General features: G+C 39.7%; 4 protein-coding genes and 1 long non-coding RNA gene across 6 annotated transcripts; 2 read left to right on the top strand and 3 right to left on the bottom strand.

The window, feature by feature from the left end:
- On the top strand, window positions 1–1,147 carry LOC129780052 (uncharacterized). Of its 2 annotated transcripts, XR_008743823.1 has the most exons (4): window positions 1–78; window positions 131–214; window positions 281–470; window positions 574–1,147. It is a non-coding gene; the product is annotated as an uncharacterized LOC129780052 (long non-coding RNA). The 2 variants fall into 2 exon arrangements; XR_008743822.1 differs by having other exon boundaries at window positions 281–1,147.
- Window positions 1,148–2,796: 1,649 nt separating this feature from the next.
- Window positions 2,797–14,925, top strand: LOC129777023 (adenosine kinase). Its single transcript, XM_055783071.1, has 5 exons — window positions 2,797–3,004; window positions 3,065–3,226; window positions 3,376–3,537; window positions 7,563–8,158; window positions 8,214–14,925. The coding sequence occupies exons 1-5, from the start codon at window positions 2,976–2,978 to the stop codon at window positions 8,411–8,413; spliced, it is 1,149 nt and encodes a 382-aa protein (XP_055639046.1). The 5' UTR covers window positions 2,797–2,975; the 3' UTR covers window positions 8,414–14,925.
- Window positions 14,926–15,483: 558 nt separating this feature from the next.
- LOC129773525 (uncharacterized) lies at window positions 15,484–15,858 on the bottom strand. Its single transcript, XM_055777139.1, has one exon. It carries the CDS (start codon window positions 15,856–15,858, stop codon window positions 15,484–15,486), a length of 375 nt encoding a protein of 124 aa, XP_055633114.1.
- Window positions 15,859–15,951: 93 nt separating this feature from the next.
- On the bottom strand, window positions 15,952–17,469 carry LOC129777024 (sepiapterin reductase). Its single transcript, XM_055783072.1, has 2 exons — window positions 17,329–17,469; window positions 15,952–16,851 (listed from the first exon to the last, which is right to left on the bottom strand). Exon 2 carries the CDS (start codon window positions 16,845–16,847, stop codon window positions 16,050–16,052), a length of 798 nt encoding a protein of 265 aa, XP_055639047.1. The 5' UTR covers window positions 16,848–16,851; window positions 17,329–17,469; the 3' UTR covers window positions 15,952–16,049.
- On the bottom strand, window positions 17,336–18,079 carry LOC129773526 (uncharacterized). The gene is made up of 2 exons (XM_055777140.1): window positions 17,905–18,079; window positions 17,336–17,646 (listed from the first exon to the last, which is right to left on the bottom strand). The coding sequence occupies exons 1-2, from the start codon at window positions 18,077–18,079 to the stop codon at window positions 17,336–17,338; spliced, it is 486 nt and encodes a 161-aa protein (XP_055633115.1).
- Window positions 18,080–21,764: the final 3,685 nt, after the last annotated feature.

A 21,764-nucleotide genomic window follows, 5' to 3' on the forward strand; every position in this document is an offset into this window, starting at 1 on the left:
AAAAACATTCAATCTTGTTGAGACAAAATGAGACAAAATTAGGATTCATATATTATAAAATCTTATTGGATGATGGAGGTAATGATGATGTGCATTATGTTTCCGACTACTTTCCAACCCATGTTTACAGCTCAGGTGAAGTATTGCCGATGAACTCAGGTCAACGCATATCGCTAAAATAACTTCATCACGGAAATAACTAAGTTGAACGGGTGTAAGTATGACTAGCTTTAATTTTTATATATATGATGTAAATACTAGTTTCTTAATTCTATTCCAGAAACAAACTCAAACATATTATGGTTGATGCCATTAGAATTAGGTGTTGCTGCTTCCGTTGTAGAGCGCGGGTGTGACGAATGTTCCGATGGAGAAATTTGCAGCTGTCAGGATTTCACTGGTGATGATACAATGACGGATTATACGAGGGTCACTATTTATATTTCGGGAATTGGCAACACTGATGTCATGTGAGTCCATCTGACGGTTCCATCGTAAAGTTTGACATTTTTGACGATATACGTACTCAGAACATTTTGTCATACGGACGCTATTTGTTTATTTTATATTTAGTTGAAAGTTTGGTCTCGGCAACTGGAACTGAATCGTGAACATTTTCGTGCGATGATTTTTTACGACTTTCGACGTGGATTATCACAACAAGAGTGCGTCAATCAACTTAATTTGACTTTTAGCGATGAAGCTCCATCAAAAAACGCTGTGTATCGCTGGTATAGTGAATTCAATCGTGGTCGTAGTTCGCTGTCCGACGAGTTTCGTGAAGGTCGTCCAAAATCGACTGTAGTGCCAGAAAACATCGATGCTGTGGACGAAATGATTAAGCAAGATCGTCATGTAACCTATTGTGAGATTGAGGCATCCTTAAGCATTAGTTTCACCAGCATATATGCGATCTTACATGAACACTTAGTTGTGCGAAAATTATGTTCACGTTGGATCCCACATAATTTGACAATCGCTCAAAAAAAGGCTCGTGTCGATTGGAATAAATGCTTTGAAAATTGGTTTAAGCGCATGCAAAAGTGTATCGATCATCGTGGCGAGTACTTTGAAAAACAATAAAAATATATTCGAAGCTTAACTATTTGTTTTTGTTCCTATTCCCGAAATATAAATAGTGACCCTCGTATACGAAACGCTAGCAGTGATGATTAACTACCCAGCAAACATTAAATCGCATAACAAGCGTATATATAACATCATATGCCCTAAAATTTGGTTGGCATATAATGCGCCTAACTGGCATATGCATGCAAAAGTGGAGGCCATATACATACATGGCAAATGCTCATCGAATTTGTTTGGATGAATATGCAACTTTGAGCGGCTATAATAGCGATTATGTTGAAATTGAATTGCGATCTAGAATGAATATATTCATGAATTGTCAAAGCACCAAATACGACTTTTGCCATACTCATATACGATATATTACAGACATAGAAAAAAAACAAATGGCTCAAAATATTTTCGTGAAATGTTTATTATAGCCTCACGAATCGCCATTTTTATATATGAGTCTTTATGTTTGTAGAAATAATAATAGTTTTATTGACTTGTGTTGGGAATGGAATATGAATGTTTAAAATGGCATAGATTGATGTTTGGTGGAAACTGCTCCGATGTAGGTTCGAACTCCAGTCGTCTGGATTATCAGCCACCAGCTATCTCGCGCGGCTATCTGAAATTTAATTCAACAGCGGTTAGAACTTTCGAGTGCATCAGCATTTCATTGACATTTCAATATGCAGTAACATGTTCTTTATTAGGATCTAATATGATTTACTGTTTCATGAGTTTCATGATTTTGCACCAGCGTAATATACGCATATGATGCGGATTAAATATATTTCACGACAATGTACACCATAAAATTGATGTTTATTATACCGAATTGCGACTTAATTTGATAATGGTATATAAAATCGACTTTTTACATTTTATGCGAATTTATATATACACAATACATACTTTGATTGATATAATATGCGATTGTGATTTATTCGCATTTCTTGTAAGACTTGGCACGTGCAAAATTATGCGATTTAATGTTTGCTGGGTACCATCTCGATATCAGAAGAAAACCAGTACGAATTCGCAAACAGCACCGAAAAAGAAAACTCTGATGCTGGGAACGGTTGTAATGAACCGGACGGCAATGCTATGAGGAACATTCCTTTAATTCAAAGTTTATTTTTTACTTGTTATTACTCAATTTTAGTATCGGGGACCGTTTATCTTTAGATAGCTCACAACAAATAATTCTCAATCCGTATAGCGGATTCTTATACAGTGCTAGAGAAGAAAATAATGTACCAATGTTTTGAATGTATAACCTAAATAAATATTTGTAAACATTTTTTTTTTTTTTTGCAGTTTGGCAATCGACCGACGTGGTGCCAGGTTGGTGCCAACGTTGGCTCGTAATTAGTTGTCAAATACGAAGGATAGGTCGATAAAATCATTGCAAAATGGCACGACATTGGCATCGTTGTCGACACCATTTGTTGGGACCAATCTGGCACAATAATGTAGAGTGGGTAATCTTTTTTGTGTCTTTTGAACAAACAATTGGAAAGTACGTAGCACATATAAACAAATCTGAAATTTACCCACCTTTATGATGAACTTGATTTCATACAAGACTCGATCGATGAACCCATATGAAATGCGCAACCAGAGAAATGAATGTATTGGAAGGTTCATCCAGGGATTCTAATTGCATAAGGAATTGCATTCTTACAAGACAGTTGTTTTTGACATTTGCGTCCTTGAAATGAACTAGAGTTTGTGAAACGAAGCAGAATGTAAGCACAATCGTGAGGATACTGCTCGTGGCGGTAGTATTCTATTCTGTGACTAGGATTTAATCATGAAAATGTGTATAGATTAGAATATTTGGTGAGCATTTAAATAATTTGAAATAATATTCGGAGTTACCCACGTTTGTAATCATGACGAATAGCACGCTGTTTAGCACCTGGTAAGGTTTCTGCGCTCATGAATATACCTGTAATAATCATAACGATCGTGTGCAACAAAGCGATCGTTGCCCCAAGTTTGTAGCTTTCGGAAACGTTCTGTTGGACATCAGTGTGGAGCTCCATGATAATAAAATCCTCAAAGATTTCGACTTGAAGGATGATGACCAGCGGGAAATTCCAGCAGCTAAATTGGCTCGATTGGTGGACGTTGCCGTAGAAACGTAAGTGTGATGGGTCAATACGAGCCACTATATTACTATATTTGGTACTCTCACATATCAGAGATGCTAGTAATCAAATGTCTACTTTGGTAGCAATTCTTCACACGCAAGGCACCTTAATGTTCGAGTGTAATTGTTTTACATTATAGATGTGGAAACTCAAAGTACAATCCAGGCGGGTCGGCACTAAACACGTGCCGCATACTACGCGCACTTGGGGAGAAGAATATAATGTTCTGTGGAGCCATCGGTGCCGACGAGAATGGGGAAATTTTAACGCAAATTTTGAAGGACAGTTCCCTAAACACGTGGTAGGTATATTTAAATATGTATAACACTTTTTTTTCCTACATCAATTGAAGCGAAGTATTCTGCTTGCGTCAGATGGGCTGGGAAATTATGTAATTTATATCACGTTGGAGATGTACTGAGATTTTAAAATTCTGCTTCAATGATGTACATAATGTTCTACGAGTAGAGGATTTATTACTATCCTTCGAATAAGCACAGAAGAAACAAACAAAAAGAAATGTTCAAACGTTTCCTCCCAAAAATACACGATAAACTTCTTTGTTTTTATCAACCAAATTAAAGTTATCTAACCGCTCTGCAACAGTCCGTTCCTTGACACTCAACTCCTATCTTTTTAAATTTTTATGTAATATTATCTATAAACACTCTTTGATGAGCCTTCAATGTGAATCTCCGAAAACCACGATTTTTACTCCAAGACATACATGATCACCACGTTCCCCGTTGCTGGCCTAGCGCGATGTTTTCGCATATAGTGATAAAGTATGATGTGCATACCATACAAGAACACGGCTGAGGAAAACCAATGTGCGTTCGATATTAGTTCAGGGCAGAAAATGAAGTGTGGTAAATAAACATGAGCCACAAACTACATGCGCTACTTGGGAAACCTTCCATGGCACACAGAGTGTACGTTAGAGAGCAAAGGGCATGTCGTGAGGATACCAGATAGTATCCCTGTGGCACAATCATTCGAGATCGACGCCAGGAACCAGTTCGTAGTCGACCTAACTAATGTTCGGTTCAGATAGCATTCGAAATCATTGCCCAATTTTGCAGTGCACTAATTGTTAATTTTTTTTTATATTATAGAGGCTTCAAACTACTATTATCATTCGCCTCTAGTCTTAAAAAAGGCAGATTAGAAGATCTATCAATGGAGAGTCCTGGGATTTAACCCACTATCGTTCACTTAGCGGACGCGCAACCGTCGTAACTACGGACTACCAGTGCACTATTTTCAACCTATGTTGGCACAATCTTACTCACTTATTATTGCTGCGCCCCACGCTGAGGCATAGTGCCTTCGTTTGAAGTTTCGATCCTTCACATAGCTCTCGCCTTGACCCGTGTTCAGATAAATTTTAATCGACTCCTCTTGTTTTGTTTGTGAGGCTCCGTCGTCAACAATATCTGGTTCTACTTCTGCTGCGATGTTCTTGCGGGTTCCACTTTAATGCTTATCTGCGGACTTTAGTACCACTCTGTTACAGGGGGTCGTCTACCTTGAATGTCGATTGTTTGGAAGGGTGGTTCAATAAAAATGTTGAGCTAGTAAATCAAACGAGTTTGGAATTCTAATTCTCATTTCTGTCGGAAGAAAAAAGCTTTTGCGTCGAATGAATCAAAGTCAATGAAACGACTACAAGAAGAAGAAGTGAAATCTCTGAAGGTGAAACAAAAAAAATTTTGGTAAAGGCACAGAAGGGATCCGAAAAATTGCAAGATAACGCATTTTTTCATGTTTATATAGTGTTTTGTCGCGAGTGAACGCAAGTGATGTTTGCCAGAGATCTTCATAGATATATTCACAATCAAACTCATCGAACGAAAATAAAAAGTGGGTGGTTAATTGTTATTTTCGTTTTGTTCGATAAATCATAAAATTTTATTCTAATTTACATAATGCGTATTATGTAATATATCGCATACATACAATTTATTAGATTGTTAAATATTTAAATTAAATATTTTTATTTCATATTTTCATATTTATTGCAATGAGTTCTAATAAACAAGATATTACGTTAAGAGCTTTCCATTTATCATGTTCACAATAAAACGATCTTCAATATCGTTGACTGTTGCTTATCATAAAGCATTCAGGAAAAGCACTCAGTTCAGTAGATGCTACGAAAGGACCCGGTCCGGATCACAATCCTCCGTTCTTTATCAAGAACTGTGCAGCGATGCTCGCCAGACCGGTTTCTATGGTTTACAACCAGTCTCTGCGCGAGGGTATCTTTCCTGAGGCTTGGAAGCTTGCATCGATAACTTCAGTCCACAAGAAAGGCAGCTTTCACAATGTTGAAAATTATCGCCCGATATCGATTTTAAACTGCCTAGCAAAAATGCTCAGTTCAGAGTTCAGAGTTCCAACACGGCTTCGTTAAAAAACGCGCAACCACACGCCAACTCCACGGTGGTGTGGAGCGTTGTCACCACTTATGCCAGAGTACAGTAGTACCTTTCCCAAAGGTAGCCTGTGTTCTCCAAAGATCGGTCAACGGACTTCACTCAGCCCCAGGATATCGAGATGCATGCGCCTCACCTCGCTAGCCAATTGGGTTAGCTTGCCCTACTGTGCCAGGTTCAAAACAATCCATGTTCCAATTCGTGTCCGTTGTTTCATGCTAAAAGTTGTTGCCGCTGGATGCCAGACAGACGCTGTTTGAGCCGCACCTCCGTGGTGAAAAGACTCGTGGAGTTTGTTGTAGTTCATTTAGCTACTACCTTATAGTCCTGCTAGGCACTATCATAACGAATAATAAGTATATTACTCGCAGTTGATTTAATTTAATGTTCTAAAAATTTGCGCAATATTGGCACTCCATTCAAGAAATTCAACGGTTGCTCAAGGTAAGTCCACTGAAGCGAAAGTTGACGAATGGTACGAACGCTCCAAATATGGTCGTTGAAGATGTTGAAGATGATTGCAGACATTAACCCTTTGCCGTACAATTTTATTTCCGACGACAGGGCCCAAACACGAGTACAGTGAGTCGTTTCCGTACTCTGCTGAGTGTGAGTATTTTACTTACGATCGTAGCAGTCCCGCATCATCACACCTGAAGCATGTATCCATTTCACATCGACAGACGACGAGTGAGGTTCGATGTTGCACGTTCTGGCACGGTCTAATCGCCACGAGTGTGGTTCGATGTTATACGTGAAGGGATTAAAGCTCCAGATGTGACGAGAAATAAATAAAAGTTGCTAAAATACCATCAAGTATGTTACTGATGAAGTTGGCAAATTGTTCGAGTCCTTCCAACTAACTTTTACTGGAAAGCATTCACATAAAGATAAGAATCACAAGAGTTTGAAACTCACACAGTTTGTCTACATTCCTCATCGTAGAAAGAAATCACACAAGCCAACTGCTCTAATGTATCTCACAAAATTCGCAATTCAGTAAATGAGACGAAAAATGCTGAATAAAGGGTGTCCCACATCAAATTGTATTACGGAAAAAAACACTGTAGAAAATTACTCATAGGGTATTTTCTCTTTAAAATTAGGGTAGAAATAGTTTAGAATGTATTGTTTACACTGTATTTTCATCGCTGTCAGTTTTTCGAACATTGAAAAATTGCATCACCCGAAAAGCAACGTCGTGAATTGATTTTGCGCAATCACCTCGAAAATCTTCAACTCTCTCATCTGGACATCGGTGAACAGTTCGGAATCGTGCTGTCAACGGTGAGTCGTGTGATTAAACTTTACTACGAAATTCTGAACATCGAACAGAAGGAGAAATGCGGTCAGAATGGATGTTCTATTAGTGATCAGGATCACAAGCTTGTCGCGAAAGCGTTTAAGCGGAATCCCAATACTTCGGCCAGGGATGTGGCCAAAAAATTTAATCTGTACAATCTGTCTTTCGATCAGAGAACCAAGGACCGGGAGGGGCTGCATACGTACAAAGTGCAGAAGGTTCCAAATCGTGACGAACTGCAAAATATTGTGGGAAAGTGACGAGCCCGGAAGCTGTACAACTAGATGCTGGCGAAGCCTTATTGTCTCATCATGGACGATGTCGAAGATCGAGGTTGCGTTACTTACTGTGTATTAGAGATAGGAAATTGCGTTACGTAAGTGGGGAGGGGGGCAAAATCCGGATTTTTAGTGTTACGTAATTTGTGCTCTACGCCTTATGGTAACTTTCGTTAAACAGTCCATACTAATTTCAATACTCATCCAAAATATTAGGGAGGGTTTCGGACAAACATTATTCTTTTCAATCTAGATTATATTTCTACTGAAACATTACCAACATCCATGTAAAACCCCTTACTTACAGCATCCAGACACTGCCGGAACACTCGACGGGCACATGTATCTGTCTGATTAGTGGCGATAAAAGGAGTCTTAATGCAAATATCGGTGCGTCACTGCACTTTAAGAAGGAGTTTATTACATCGCGTTGGTGTCAGAGCAAGATTGGCACCTGTACTTCGGCGGCGCACGACGATAGCGATGAAGATGCTCGTGTATTCTACATCGAGGGATACTTCACGCCGGAAAAATTCAACATTTGTAAGCACATCTATGAGAAATACTGCAAAACGGGTGCGAATTTGTTTGTGACGAACCTCAACGCGACCTATATTCTGCAGAACTTCACCAAGGAGATGCAATATCTGGTGGAGCATGCTGATTTGGTATTCGGGAATTTAACGGAATTCATTGCTTTGGCGGAGATCTACGAATGTGACAACATTGATGAGTTGGCCAGATGCCTGATACGGAAGTATTTGAAACTTAAGCGGGAGAAAATTCTCGTGGCAACCGATGGTTGCCGATGTGTTCGATTTTTCCACGGAAACGGAAGTATTTTTCACGCCGACACATTCCAAGTACCCATCGTTCCGAAGAAAGCGGTTGTGGATACGACTGGTGATTTTTCCAAATGTTTTATCAAACTTAGAATGAAATGTATCTCTCTTTAAAGGTGCCGGGGATTCATTCGTGGCTGGATTTTTGTATAAATATATGAATGGTGAGTCGCCTACATTGCTCGATTGCATCCGACATGGCAGCAAAGTAGCAGCGAAGGTAATTCGCCAGGTGGGATGCAAATTACCACCATCACTACCATCATCTCCATCGGCGGTTCTAACGCCAACGGAAAATATCGGTTTCGTCGCTTAAAGGTGTTATATTATATTAGTAAACAGTTTTGCACACAGTACTATATTTTGAAGGAAACAAGGGTGATCTCATATAATTGTTATAGGCATTTTGTTTATTTGTTATTAACAAAATTATATATAGCATAACATTAAACGCTTCAATATAGTGTAATTTCTTGGTGTTATTTAATTTTATATTTTTTTAGCATTTAGTATAATTGCACAATGGACGGAATGAAAGTAGTTTCTAACAGTATCTTTTTTTTTTTTTCTGTATTATAGTAACTTTCAACGCTTCTGGCTGGTTCGTCACTTTTACCTTCCATTTTGGAAGAATGTCGGGAGTGAGAATTGAACTCGTGATCTTGAGCGTGAGAAGTATGGATGTTACCTCCACGCCAGATCGGCTCCCTAACAGTATCTACTTTGTCTCATATGCTCGTTATCTGAGGGTTATTATCAGTTCTCACATATCTCTCAACTTTTCAAATATACTCTGAGATTCGAAATCCCATGTTATAGGAAAACACCGACCTAGGCGAGGTACTGTTAAGCTTCTATGGCAATACCTGAGTCTTGTCTCGAGAGGGATATCAAGCGACAACTGTAGCCATGTACAGCGGTAAAACAGGTCAGTACAGGTACAGCGATTGTACCGAGTTGCCTGCATGGTTCTAGCGCTGTACATGGTGACAGACATACAATTTTCGAAGCACAACGTTAATACAGTTGTATGTCTGTCATAAGTATAAGTCTAAATACAAGTTAGCAAGTGGGACTGATCTTAACAGAATTCTTCCTAGTAGTAGTGTTGTAATCGACGGCGACGAGCTCGAGGTGGTAGAGGAATTTGTCTACCTTTACTTGTTGCGCAAATCTTCAAGGTCCAACAAACTTCGAGCCCGTACGAAGTGTACCATGTACAAATCCCTGATTCGACCTGTTGTTCTCTATGCGCACGAACAGGGCTCTGCATAGTCATAGTCAACTGAAGATAGTCAGCTGACTATCTGACTGACTATTTCTGTATTCAGTTAGTAATGACTACGCTATCTCCCTCTACCGACTCGACTATATCATTTCATTCTTCCCAGTCAAATTGTCCTCATTGCATTTTGAAGTGACTTTCCCCAAAACGAATTCGTTCCTCTCTTTCTCTCTCCCATGTACGTGTCCATGCATCGATGTTTGAGTTCAACGTGGTTTGACATACGCTACAGGTGAGCTAGATTCTTTCGTATCGTGCACAATAGTTACTCATACGTATGAAATAGCGTGCAGTGTGTGCTATTTTTCACGCCTTCTTCTTCTTCTTCTTCAATGGCACTAACGTTCCTAGAGGAACTTCGCCGTCTCAACGTAGTATTACTTGCGTCATTTTTATTAGTTCTTAGTTGAGATTTCTATGCCAAATAACACGCCTTGAATGCATTCTGAGTGGCAAGCTCTAGAATACGCGTGATCACAGTGCAAGTCGGAGGAAATTTCTTTGACGAAAAATTCCCCCGACCAGAACGGGAATCGAACCCGAACACCCGGCATGTTAGTTATGACGCTAACCACTCGGCCACGGGAGCACAACTTGCACGCCTAATACTAACTAATACTAACGTGAGGACATTTATAGCATACTTGATAAATGTCTAAGTTCGTTGGTTTGAGTTCACGATGGGTAGGCAATAAACCGTCCATTGATGGGGTAACTTCTTTTTTGCATCAGAAATCATGTTTTCGTTCCTCTTTATATGGACGTAAAAATAAGATTGTGTACGCGGTTAACAATTTCGGTCCTAGGGGGTAGAAATGTGGATTGAAGTCAGTTGAATGAAGAGGCAGATTTGTATTCATTAGTCGAGTCAGTTAAAATAACCACTGACTGGACTAGTTCACCAGTCATTCTCGCTAGTCAACGCTAGTCAATTAATTTTCTAGTTAAGTCACTTTTTGTTGCCGGCGATTGCCGAAGCTACAGGTACAGTTTTTTTCGAGTAATAAATCAATAACACGTGGAGTTGGTCAAACTGTCAAAGTTTAGCATAACATAACAAGCATCGAACAAATGAGTAATTTGAGGCTTGAATACTATTTTTTCAACAGATTTTTCTATGCAACAAATATACAACAAATATTTGATGCGATACAGATTTTTTAATGAAATAGAACAGACAAAAAAGAAGATATTACTATGACAAAAATCAGACTGCTTGCAGAATACAGACTGCCCTTAAAGGTTCAATGGCATAACCTCTGTTCCTTTTTTGGGATATATTCGTCCCAGAGCAACAGATTGAATTGTTTGTACCAGGCTGGAAAACCCGAATTCACGCTGCCATGTGAATAGCTAAAAGATTGTTATCCAACCATTCTCAATAATATAGGGTTGAGAAAAAAGAAATGTCGTATTTCTGATCGAAATTTGACGCTTTATTTAACATACTTAAAATTTTCCAATTTAGGTCAAATATGCGCCGTTTTGTTCGCAAACTTGTTGCCATTTAGAAGGCAACTTCATTATAACCGAACCACCACCCCCCCCCCCCTTATCATACATTCCGCCCCCCCCCCCCCAATCCTAATTGGCAATCAGACAGCCAGTTTTCGCAAGCCTCTTTTGAGGCCAACTTAGTATCACCAACAGTGTTTTGCATGGACCCGAAGAGATGATAATCACTTGGAGCCAGGTCCGGACTATACGGTGGGTGCAATTGGACATCCCATCTGAGCTCCCGTAGTTTCTGGCGGGTCATCAAAGATGTGTGAGGCCGAGCGTTGTCCTGGTGGAAAACAACACCATTCCTATTGATCATTCGCTTCTGGCCAATCGCTGCTTCAAACGGTCAAGTTACTCACATTAGAGAACCGAGTTGAGGGTCTGGCCATAGTTGAGCAGCTCATAGCGGATGATTACCTTCCAATCCCACCCAGTTCCTGGCCAATTGCCGTTCATGCCGTTCTACTTGGATGATTTCAACGATTTTATCGGTTTCCACGACGATTGGCCTGCCAGTACGGGGTGTATCTTCGACAGCCACTACACCAGAACGAAATCGATCAAACCAACGCTGTGCTGTGCGAATCGTTACAGTATTGGGTCCATAAACTACACGAATTTTTTCGGCCGCCTTCGTTGCAGTTTTACCTCGCAGGTAGTAAAAACGTAAAATATGGCGAATTTCTTGCTTAGTGGACTCCATCTTTGACGCGCTATAACTTGAGACTGAAAAGGACAATCACAACACTGTCAAAACGACACTTGTAGCACAGATTGTCGTCTTTAAATAGCCGTACCGATGCAATAAGTACAACACAAGATATGTTTAAGTGTTGCCATATATTGACAATATACGACATTTCTTTTTCCCCAACCCTATATTTTCAATTTCATGTATTCTTTCAATTCCGCGTAATATTCATATACTTCCTGATTATCAGAAAAAAATCTGGAGGAAGCTGGGGCGATTCATGAATTAGGTAAAAATAAAATCACATAGTGAGGGCAAGTTGAGAAAAAAAAATTTCGTTGCTTTCAATCCATTGTTTGGCCTATTGCGTGTACGTGTTATCGTAATTGTTTGTATAATTGATTGTTAGTGAAAATCGCTGTTAAATTTTTCCTCTGAATGAAATATGATTGTATGTTGTCCAAACAGAAAATATGATAAATTGCACATATTTTGTTCGCATCAAATTATTACATTACACTCTAGAGCACTGAGAGCACAAGGCAGACAATCGGATATCCCCGTCCGTGATATCTTAGGTAGCCGGGATCCTGATCTTCTGCTTCATCTATACCTGTTCCTCAGAAACGCCGATGTCAACGTTTAATGATGTTTCCTTCGTTGTGCCCCCGTTTTATATCCCTCCTATCCGATCGATAAACTTTTACTTAGTCGCGGCAATACATACACACACTCTTTACAGATGCACGGGCCGAAGGTTGTGCAGTCCACTGATAATTCAACAAGAGCCAAAGGTTGTACCGCTCATGATAACTCTACACGAGCTGATGATTGCGCCGGCTAGTGACCATTCTATCCTGGATTCCTCGAGGCGAGAAAGACGCACCACGCTAGATATGGGGTACAGACAAGGGGGGCGTTGCTGAATAATGGTCAGCTGCATCCCAATAGGAAGTATCCCGTGTCGGGCACACGTACAGAGCATCGAAGACTGCAACATACCAATTATGAGAACACTTGTAATACTAACCTCGAGCCAACCGCGAGTAATCGGTTACATATTACTAACATAGTTGTAAGACAAAAATTGTCAAAATATTGGACTCCCGGCCCCGTCAGGCTAACGCCACATGTGCCTTAATAAAATATATATTTTGGAAAAAAAAAAATATTACATATACTTTTGTCGGCCAATAAATTTATTTTCACATACAGTTTGCGACTTTTAAAAAAGAAGCACCCCAACCCAACCAAATTTCAAAAAATATGAATCCCATACGTACACTATTCAATCCAACGATATCAATGAATAGCTGTCTATTGATGTTGGATTCCAGCTAACATTCTATGTTGTTCTTAATACCGCTGAACGAAAGAGCGAAAGAACGGTTCAAAAGAACTGATTCACTTAGATGAACGGTTAGTGACTGAACCATAAATAAAAGTGAACTGTTTTGCCCTTCTCTAGTTAGAAGAACAAAGAGTATTTTTTATGTGTCACATATTTTATTGGCGCATGCGATAGAGAGATGCATACAGTCTGATAGTTCATACTATGTTTTGGTCCGAACCCACCTCAACTCAAGCTAGTACCGCACCACACATATGCAGGAGCTTTTATTGAACAATTTGTTATTAAGCTTATTGAATACCTTCTTGCATAGGAGATTTTGAAACAAGGCTTGAGCACAATAAAGCATTATTGTCGATTGGAATTCCAAAGTGAAGAGACGATTATCCGAACCAAAGTGAGAATCATATAAGAAATCCGAACCTACTACAACATAAGTCGTAGCTCCCCGACGGGGAATTGAACCCCGGTCTCCCGCGTGTAAGTGTTACTGACCACTATACTATCGAGGAGATTTTGAGAACTTGCGATATACAGCCCTAATCTGTATTCCGACAGATTTCCATTTCGTTCGAAACCGTTGTTTCGTTCGAGTTATAATTTTACATTCCCTATTTCGAACTTTTTGCCCATTCGATGTTCGAAGAGATACAGATCGAACGAAATACAGAATGGAATTTTATCTAGTTGTTCGAAATAATTCGAATCGATCGAAATACAGAATAGGGGTGATAGTGTACGCCAGTTTGGAAAAACTAGTTTCGAGAAAATCGCATTTGAAGTTGATTGTTATGGCCGCACTTGATGTGGATGGTATATTCGACGTCATCGTTTACCTGGGGAACGTAAAGTACCCGGTCCCCGGTCATTCGTTGAATTCTAGCATCAAGCACGTCTCGTCTTCCATTATGGGCACGAAAAGAAGTTTTTCACTTCTTTCGCCGGAAAGAAGTTTTTCACCAGCACCTAAAGCTACTCCTTCTGGGTGATTGCCTGCTGCTCAGATACTGCCGGTCTCGTCTGACGCTTTTGCATAAAAATGTCCATTTTGGCCAGATTCTTCTTCACCGTTTGGCCAGTTGTTTCGGTCTCCCGGCTCAGGGAGCGACAGGGAGAGGATGTTGTAAATACCAGATCGGCTATGTCTGGCGGACACAAAGTGTCTCAGAATGTCCAACTCCTTTGCTGTGGTGTGAAGCTGATAGTATGAAAAAATAATGAAGTTGCTTGACAGTGCTGATGTTGCTTATCAACAGCCTTGAATAATTTTCGTTGTAGCCTTAATAAACGTAATATTGAGGGAAAATTTATATAGTTTTTTTTTCATCGCCATTCGGAAATAGTCCATTTTTTAATGCATACGTTAACACTAAATTGGATGAAAAATGGATTGAAATTTTCGAGCATTCCATTCAGTAATTTGTAGAAAATTGTTGAATTTGAATCGTGCTTGCCAGGCTTTAATGCTCTAACTGAGCCAGTGATTTTCAGGTGTAAACAAAATCCAAACCACCGAAAAATCACAACTGAATGACGATACTTAGAAAGAAATAATACAGATCACGTTTAATTGCAAGGACAAACATTAAGTGTTTCACGAATAAATGAGACTCGCTAAACTATGGTTTATTTTCACATAACGTATATAAAGAAGGTTTTGCTTTTTTGTCCCGCGTTAGACCTTTAACCATCTGGTCACTTTAGATATAGGGATTTAGGGATTGAATGTAATCATCAACATTGTTACAATCTCCTGCATCTCCTGGTATCCCTTCCTGTTCCTGAAGAAAATACGATACCCACTTACTCGAGTCGAACGCAGGATCGGTACCGGTTCTTAACAATAGAATTAAGGAAAAATGTGTTTATATACTAGTAAAAATATAGTTAAGAGTTTGACTCTTTTAATCCAATGTAAAAATGAACGAATTCAAAAACACAATTGAAAAAATACCTAGGATTTAAAAAAAGAAAATAAATAGAATCACAAATCACAGATTATTCCTGCTTTGGAACAATTTTCGATGCCATTGTGTGTAATCCGAAAAATTAACTACTTCATTGTAATCCTAGTTAATAAAAAAACGCTCAATGCAATCTTCGAAATCGGGTTACATGCGAACAGCGCGCAGCGAGTGAGAATAGAGCCTACTAATATTCAAAAAGCAATTCAAAGTCTTCTATCCACAAATCTGTAAATGTTTGTTCGCTAGATTATAGCAAAATTATCCTCTTCTCGTTTTCAACTAAAAGTTTTCTTCCTCTTCTTCTTCTTAGATGACGGTGACGTTAAGAAATTTCACCGTCTCAACGAAGTATTACTTACGGCGAGAATATGCATGTACCAGTGCAGGTCGGAAGAAATCCGCCAGCCAGAACGGGAATATAGTTCCTAACACTCGGACAAGGGAGCACATAGAATTCTTTAATAACATATAGGAATAGTTTTACCAAGATAATTTATTCTATTGAGTAACAAGATTTCCTCTAGTACATTTCAAAAACTAGCATTTCTAGTATTTCAAAATCAATAACAGAAACATACCCCCTTCGTTACTAGAATGTAACCAAAGTTATTCGTCTCACCTCATCGTTGCCACCGTCGTCACTTTCATCTTCTTCATCCCCATTGTCGTACTCGATATGGTCCTCGTAATCGGACTCCTCGTCCTCATCGTCGTACTCATCGTCATCATCACTATCGATAGTCTCCCAAGATTCCTCGAGACTATAGTCAATGGCCGCGATACCGCCACCCTGTCCCTCCCCAACGCCCGGGAATGCTATGCGTTCTGTGTGTATATTGATTTCCACTTCCCAGCGAAAGTTCATTATCATGAACCCAGCGCTGATGAGCACCGGGAGGGTGATACGACTTTTCCAGGCAAGGTTCGTAAGGAAAAGAAATGTTCTACCGAAAGGAGAATTCATTTTTCTGTCTCACTTGCTGATGAGTTTCAGAAATGGGGGTTTCGGATAGCTTTGGGTGGTCTGAAATGAGATAAAACATAAGGAAAACACGCGTTATTTACTTTCAATTACATTGTTCATTTATTTGGATTAACTATATAAAATATGGACACCGGCAACCAGAACAATGAAGCATAATAAATGGAATGGTTTCAATCGTAATAATCAACGTGATCTCCAGATTCAAATTGTCCGGCATCCAGAACACTGAGAAATTTCTCAGTGGTTTGGTATGTGGTGAGAATAGTCGTTGTTTCGCGGAGGCCTTTGAAGTAGTCGCGCAATTCTTCTGCATTGGACCGTCCTTGAATATCAATGGTCATATCGGTATCAACGGGACCTGGAGAGTAGTTCAGCACTACAAGATCGCTTTCTTCCGTCGCTAGTACTTTGAAGTACATCTCTCGAGCAGCCTTTCCAGCACAGTAGAATCCCATGCTCTTGAAGGGTGCCAAACATGCCTTGGAGGTTACATTAACAACCAGCTTATTGGTACACTTCTGGAACTTGCGGAGGAAGCAACTATTTAGAACACCCACCATAAACAGATTGGTAGCAAAATAATTCTCCCACTCCTGGCGATCATCCATATCGATTGCCTTGCGCTCCACATTGCCAACAGTGCCCACGTTGTGGATGACAGTCGCAAGCTGGAAGTTACTCACAGGCGTCTTGGCCAGTGATTTTTCAATTATATCCTCTAGCAACTGTTTCGAGGCGTTGTTCAGGTCCACCGAGCTGGTAACTACGGTAATATGCGGATTGACGTCCAATATTTCCGCCCTTGTTGATTCCAGTCCGGTAGCAGATCGAGCCAACAACACCACTACCGAGCCTGGCTCAAATTTGCGGGACGTTTCGATTGCCATACGTTGTCCAATGCCTCGCGACGCGCCGGTGATGAGAAAATACGCAACCTGATTTAGGTCGATTTTTGTGCTGGGCGACATTTTACTGTGAAGATAGGTTGAATGAATTTGTTTGTTCAATGGGTACTATTTGTGAATAACGTCGTGCTTTGGAAGAGATCCACCTATGAAAACGGACTTTTCTTGAATGAATATATTGTTTGAGTCCCACTTTTAACACGAATCTATACAGGACACAAAACATGTTTTCATATAGGTTCATAATACGATGGCAAGCATGTTCATATTTCATTGTTGTTATTGTGTTGGTTCGTTTATTATTTTACCGTTGCCTCCATGACTGAAGTTAGAGCAAAAAAACTACATCCTGTGCGCAATGAATCATTGACACGTATGTTTTGCAGAATTATTTCACCGCTCATCTCAAGCTTAGATCATTGCTGAATTTCATTGCGATAAATCATCATGACTATTTAATTTTTTTTTTTCTCATTAAGGAAGATAAAGGGAAATCGTGTAAAAAAACTCAATCGATTCATAGATGTGAGTCAACCATACCTACCTATATATTAGCGGCTGGTCGAGCTTTCTGTTCCGCTTTCCTCGCCTTCCCTGCAGCGCTCCTGTTCCTGCTCAGCCGGCTCCGGTTCGAGATGGTCGTATTTAACGAGATGAACAAGTTCCGCAACAGAAAGTGCCTGCTCCGGTCTGATAAAACGGAGCAATTCGTGATTGTTTACTGGTTCTTCCAAATTCAAATCGGAATCGGTACGGCAAGAAAGTTGACTGTCGTTCAGTAGATATTGCATACAAGCCTCTCGTCTTTCGGTCAATTGTTCCAATACAGTCGGGTTGGTCTTGAGCTTGCTCAATTTGCGTTCTAGAAAAATAAAATTATTGTTTACGGATTATCCAGGGTCGTTATTGCCATCAGAGATTTAACTATATCATACATTTGCTTTCGAGAGATGTTACTTTGCGAGTGTCTACATAGATTTAGTATGAATTTATTTCTGTTGTAACGCGCAGAATAATTTTATTTATGGAGCGAATCTGATATACATTTATCACATATTATCAATGATTCCGATCGATTGCAAATGGAGGAACAGTACAAAAGTACATTTGAAAATTTTACCCAGAAGTGCCAAGTAGCTATCGGAATCTGGTAGTCGACCGTCTTGTGGCTGCTGCAGGGAACTATGACTGCTGACGCAAACGTCCGTAAGCTCGAAATTATCTTCGAACTGCAGGAAGGTAGAGTTTTGTATATTGCTGGAATCACTACTACCCCACGGATCAGCCAGAGTCATTCTATCACTAAACCAGCTCCGATGGCTGAGCCTCCGACTGCTTGCGATTACAACACACACTCACTGCAAAGATTGATTACCGACAAAACAGTGGACACAATGACTATTACACCGTTTCAAATTGTATAACTAATCAAATGTCGATTGCAAAAAAAAATCGGTAGAGAAGATAAATTTTCTATCTTCACGATGAACCCAGTTTTGTTTTGATGGCAATCCAATGAATTCATGATGAAGTGTTCATTGACAGTGCTGGAAGACATATACAATACAGTGATACAAACTCGAAATCGTATGCCACCTATGCCACCATGCCCAAATACCAACTTTAACAACTCGTCCACTGTGATAGTGGATAGATCATATCCACGTGAAAACTATTCTGCATTTCTAAGAAATTTATCCGTATTTATGAATAAAAGACTGTCTGATAGTGCTGCGCGGTGGAACTTCCATATAAGGGGCTCAAAATGAAAGGGGTGTAAGTGACATCATCGATTTCTCTACATCAACTCTTTCTTTCTTTTTTTCGCAAACACATTCCCAGCTGTATTTTACAAAATAGGTCAGAACCTCATCTATCGGATTCTATAGCAAACTCAAATTGGAACGTTTTTTGCATTTGAGTTATTAACTAAAGAAAAATTGATGAAGTGAAATCAATCAAGTCTCTTACACCCCTTTCCTTCTGAGCCCCTCAGATTTCTTCATATCGTTGAAATTCTTTGCTGAAAATTGTGTTTGGAGAGTATAATACATAAGCTGAGAGCGATCGGTTTTTTTTCATTGATTATCTTTATCAATCAGAATTGAGACGCCATTTTCGACACGACAACGACAAATTAATACACGACATTGCTTTCGCTTCTTTTTGCATTGCTTTTCTTATGTTTTTTAAGAACTTAAAAATACTTTTTTTTCACTTGGACCGTTTCTTTAAAGAAGTCTCTCTAGCAGCGATGCTCTTCTTCGTTGAATTGTAATATTTTCTGGAATACGCTTCTAGTTATTTGGTTGCCCAGCAAGTTCGTGTGCGCAACGGATGATAATCGAATGGAAACACTGATCAAGAATAATCCTCGATATATGACATATCAATTAACAGGTTGCTTACAAGTATCTCTGTTCATGAGCCCCTGGTGAAGCTAGTTCACGTGAACAATGTATGATATCAATACTTTTTCACCGGAAAACATTATATGGTTCGTGCAATGAAACTTATATGGATATGCAATGAAAACTCGCAGTTCGAAGCAAATCGTGAAGAAAAATATAATCATTTACAACAATGTTGAGTGAAAAAAAAATCATTGGGGTGAGCGAAATGAACCATCATTAGATATTTCTGGTCTTCAACGCAGAATGTGATTCTTTGTTTCTAGTAGGATGGGAGAGGAATTCTGCATTATGAGCTTCTACGAAACAACCAATCAAAAATTTCAACAAGTACTAGTCGCAGCTAAACGAATCAAAATCAGCGACCCAGAATAAACATTCATAATTAGCCAAGGCGTGCTCTTCCAGAATAATGCTAAACCTTTGGCTAAGTTTGGCTAAGATGTAATAGTCCACCCGGTATCATCAGATGTTGCATCTTCTGACTATCATTTGAACAGGCCGCTGAGAAAAAATATTTAAAGACGAGAATTTCGACTCATTGGATTTCCCAGTTTTTTGACGAAGAAACAAAGAAGCTCTGCGATGATGGATTTGGCAGGTTGCGTGAAGGGTGACAAAAGATTGTGCAATGAAACAGTGCACAAAAAATCGTATAAATGTATGTCGGAAATATTATTTCCCGCCGAATTCCTAGTAACTGAATATTTCCTAATATTTATGAAATTGAACGAAGATTAGAAAACTGTAATTCATTGGATGATGAATTTGCAGATCAGTTATGTGAACGACATCAGATATTAGGTACTGATTTACGTCTATTAGTTTGATCGGCAATTTTGGAGTTGAACTCGCCAAACCTATGTAACACAACACAACATGTGTATCTCCTCAAAGGCATGACAATATCCCCATACAGTGCTACATTTATAATAGCAATTTTGTTTTAGAACTACAAATCATGTACTTGGAAGCTTTGTTCAAAAATCTCGTCAAAATTTTGAATTCATGAATTCAAACTCATCGTGAAGGAAGATATTATCCGAGATTGAAGTGTATTGCGGTTCTCACATATTGCACATAAATATTGTAACTAAATAATTAAAACTCATCGATTTAGTTGTTAATTACAAGAATTCTATCTCCAGGTACCTAGGGACAAAGCTTCTTGACAATGTTTACTTACCTCACCTCTTTCGAATGAATTGAAGCTGAGTGTTGATTGAATAGTAATGCACTGAATTGAATGGCTGCACTCATCTAAATTCTTCATCGAAACGCATCTTGTAACAAAAACCCAAAACATCCCCGCGTAAACTGTATCTGTTTTACATCGGATAATTTCGGACGGCGTTATCTTATTTAACATGGATGTTTTCAACTGCGTTTTGAATTGGAAAAAAACGGTGCTGTCCATAATTATGACAATCGGGTTCTCAACTACGTTAGTCTGCTCGAGCATGCTATAAAGTCAAAAATGTGTAGAACTCTCCTCCCTGATATTTCATCATGCTCCGCTCGACTGCGGCATGTTAGAGAAAATTATTAAAATCCTTCTCTCTGCCGCTTGCGTCACTTTACTAGATTCCGGTAGTAGAGTTCTTCTGTAAATATTAAGCTGTCAAAAAAGTCCTGCGGTATTTTTTTTGAATTTTCATTTGTTCATAAAATTAATTACAATCATCTGTTTTATGTCAAATATGCGCCGTTTTGTTCGATGACTCGTTCCCAACGAGATGCCAACTTCATAATACCCCTGTTATAGAAGCTCGCTTCCTTATTGGCAAAAAACTCGGATAGCCAATTTTCACATGCCTCTTTTGTGGCTAACTTCTGACTACCTAGCTCGTTCGCCATGGACAAAAACAGGTGGTAGTCACTTGGTGCAAGGTCCGGACTATACGGCGGATGCAAAAGAACCTCTCAACCGAGCTCCCGGAGCTTCTGGCGCGTCACCAAAGAAGTGTGTGGCCTGGCATTGTCCTGATGGAAGACAATGCGGCGTCTTTTTATCAAAGATGACCTCTTCTTCATGAGTGCTACCTTCAAGCGGTCCAGTTGTGTTCAGTACAGGTCCGAATTGAGCGTTTGGCCATAGTGAAGCAGCTCATAATAGATTATTCCTTGACAATCCCACCAAACACACAGCAGAACCTTCCTGGCCGTTTATGAGGGCTTGGCCACCGTCTGAGCCGCTTCAGCGGGCTTCGACCACGACCGTTTGCGCTTCACGTTGTCGTAAGTGACCCACTTTTCATCGCCAGTCACCATCCGCTTCAGAAGCGGGTCGATTTTGTTGCGATTCAGCAGCGATTCACATGCGTCGATACGGTCAAATATGTTTTTTTGCGTCAACGTGTGTGGCACCCATACATCGAGCTTCTTTGTGAATCCAAGCTTCTTCAAATAGTTAATGACGGTTTGATGACTTATCCCCAGCTCTTGGCCGATGCTACGGCTGCTACTATGCCGGTCTTTCTCGGCTAATTCAGCGATTTTGTCGCAATTTTCGACGACAGGCCTTCCGGAGCGTGGCGCATCTTCGACGACCTCTACACCAGAACGAAAA

The sequence above is a fragment of the Toxorhynchites rutilus genome, chromosome 3 (genome assembly GCF_029784135.1).
Source record: "Toxorhynchites rutilus septentrionalis strain SRP chromosome 3, ASM2978413v1, whole genome shotgun sequence".
Classification (NCBI taxonomy): Eukaryota; Metazoa; Arthropoda; class Insecta; order Diptera; family Culicidae; genus Toxorhynchites; species Toxorhynchites rutilus.

Coding starts and splice junctions, on each gene's coding strand:
- LOC129777023 (XM_055783071.1), top strand. CDS start 2,976: ATGACGAATAGCACGCTGTTTAGCACCTG. Junction 3,005..3,064: donor AGCACGCTGTTTAGCACCTG/GTAAGGTTTCTG, acceptor TGTGCAACAAAG/CGATCGTTGCCCCAAGTTTG. Junction 3,538..7,562: donor GACAGTTCCCTAAACACGTG/GTAGGTATATTT, acceptor CCTTACTTACAG/CATCCAGACACTGCCGGAAC.
- LOC129777024 (XM_055783072.1), bottom strand. CDS start 16,847: ATGTCGCCCAGCACAAAAATCGACCTAAATCAGGTTGCGTATTTTCTC.
- LOC129773525 (XM_055777139.1), bottom strand. CDS start 15,858: ATGAATTCTCCTTTCGGTAGAACATTTCTTTTCCTTACGAACCTTGCC.
- LOC129773526 (XM_055777140.1), bottom strand. CDS start 18,079: ATGACTCTGGCTGATCCGTGGGGTAGTAGTGATTCCAGCAATATACAA. Junction 17,647..17,904: donor TAGCTACTTGGCACTTCTGG/GTAAAATTTTCA, acceptor TTATTTTTCTAG/AACGCAAATTGAGCAAGCTC.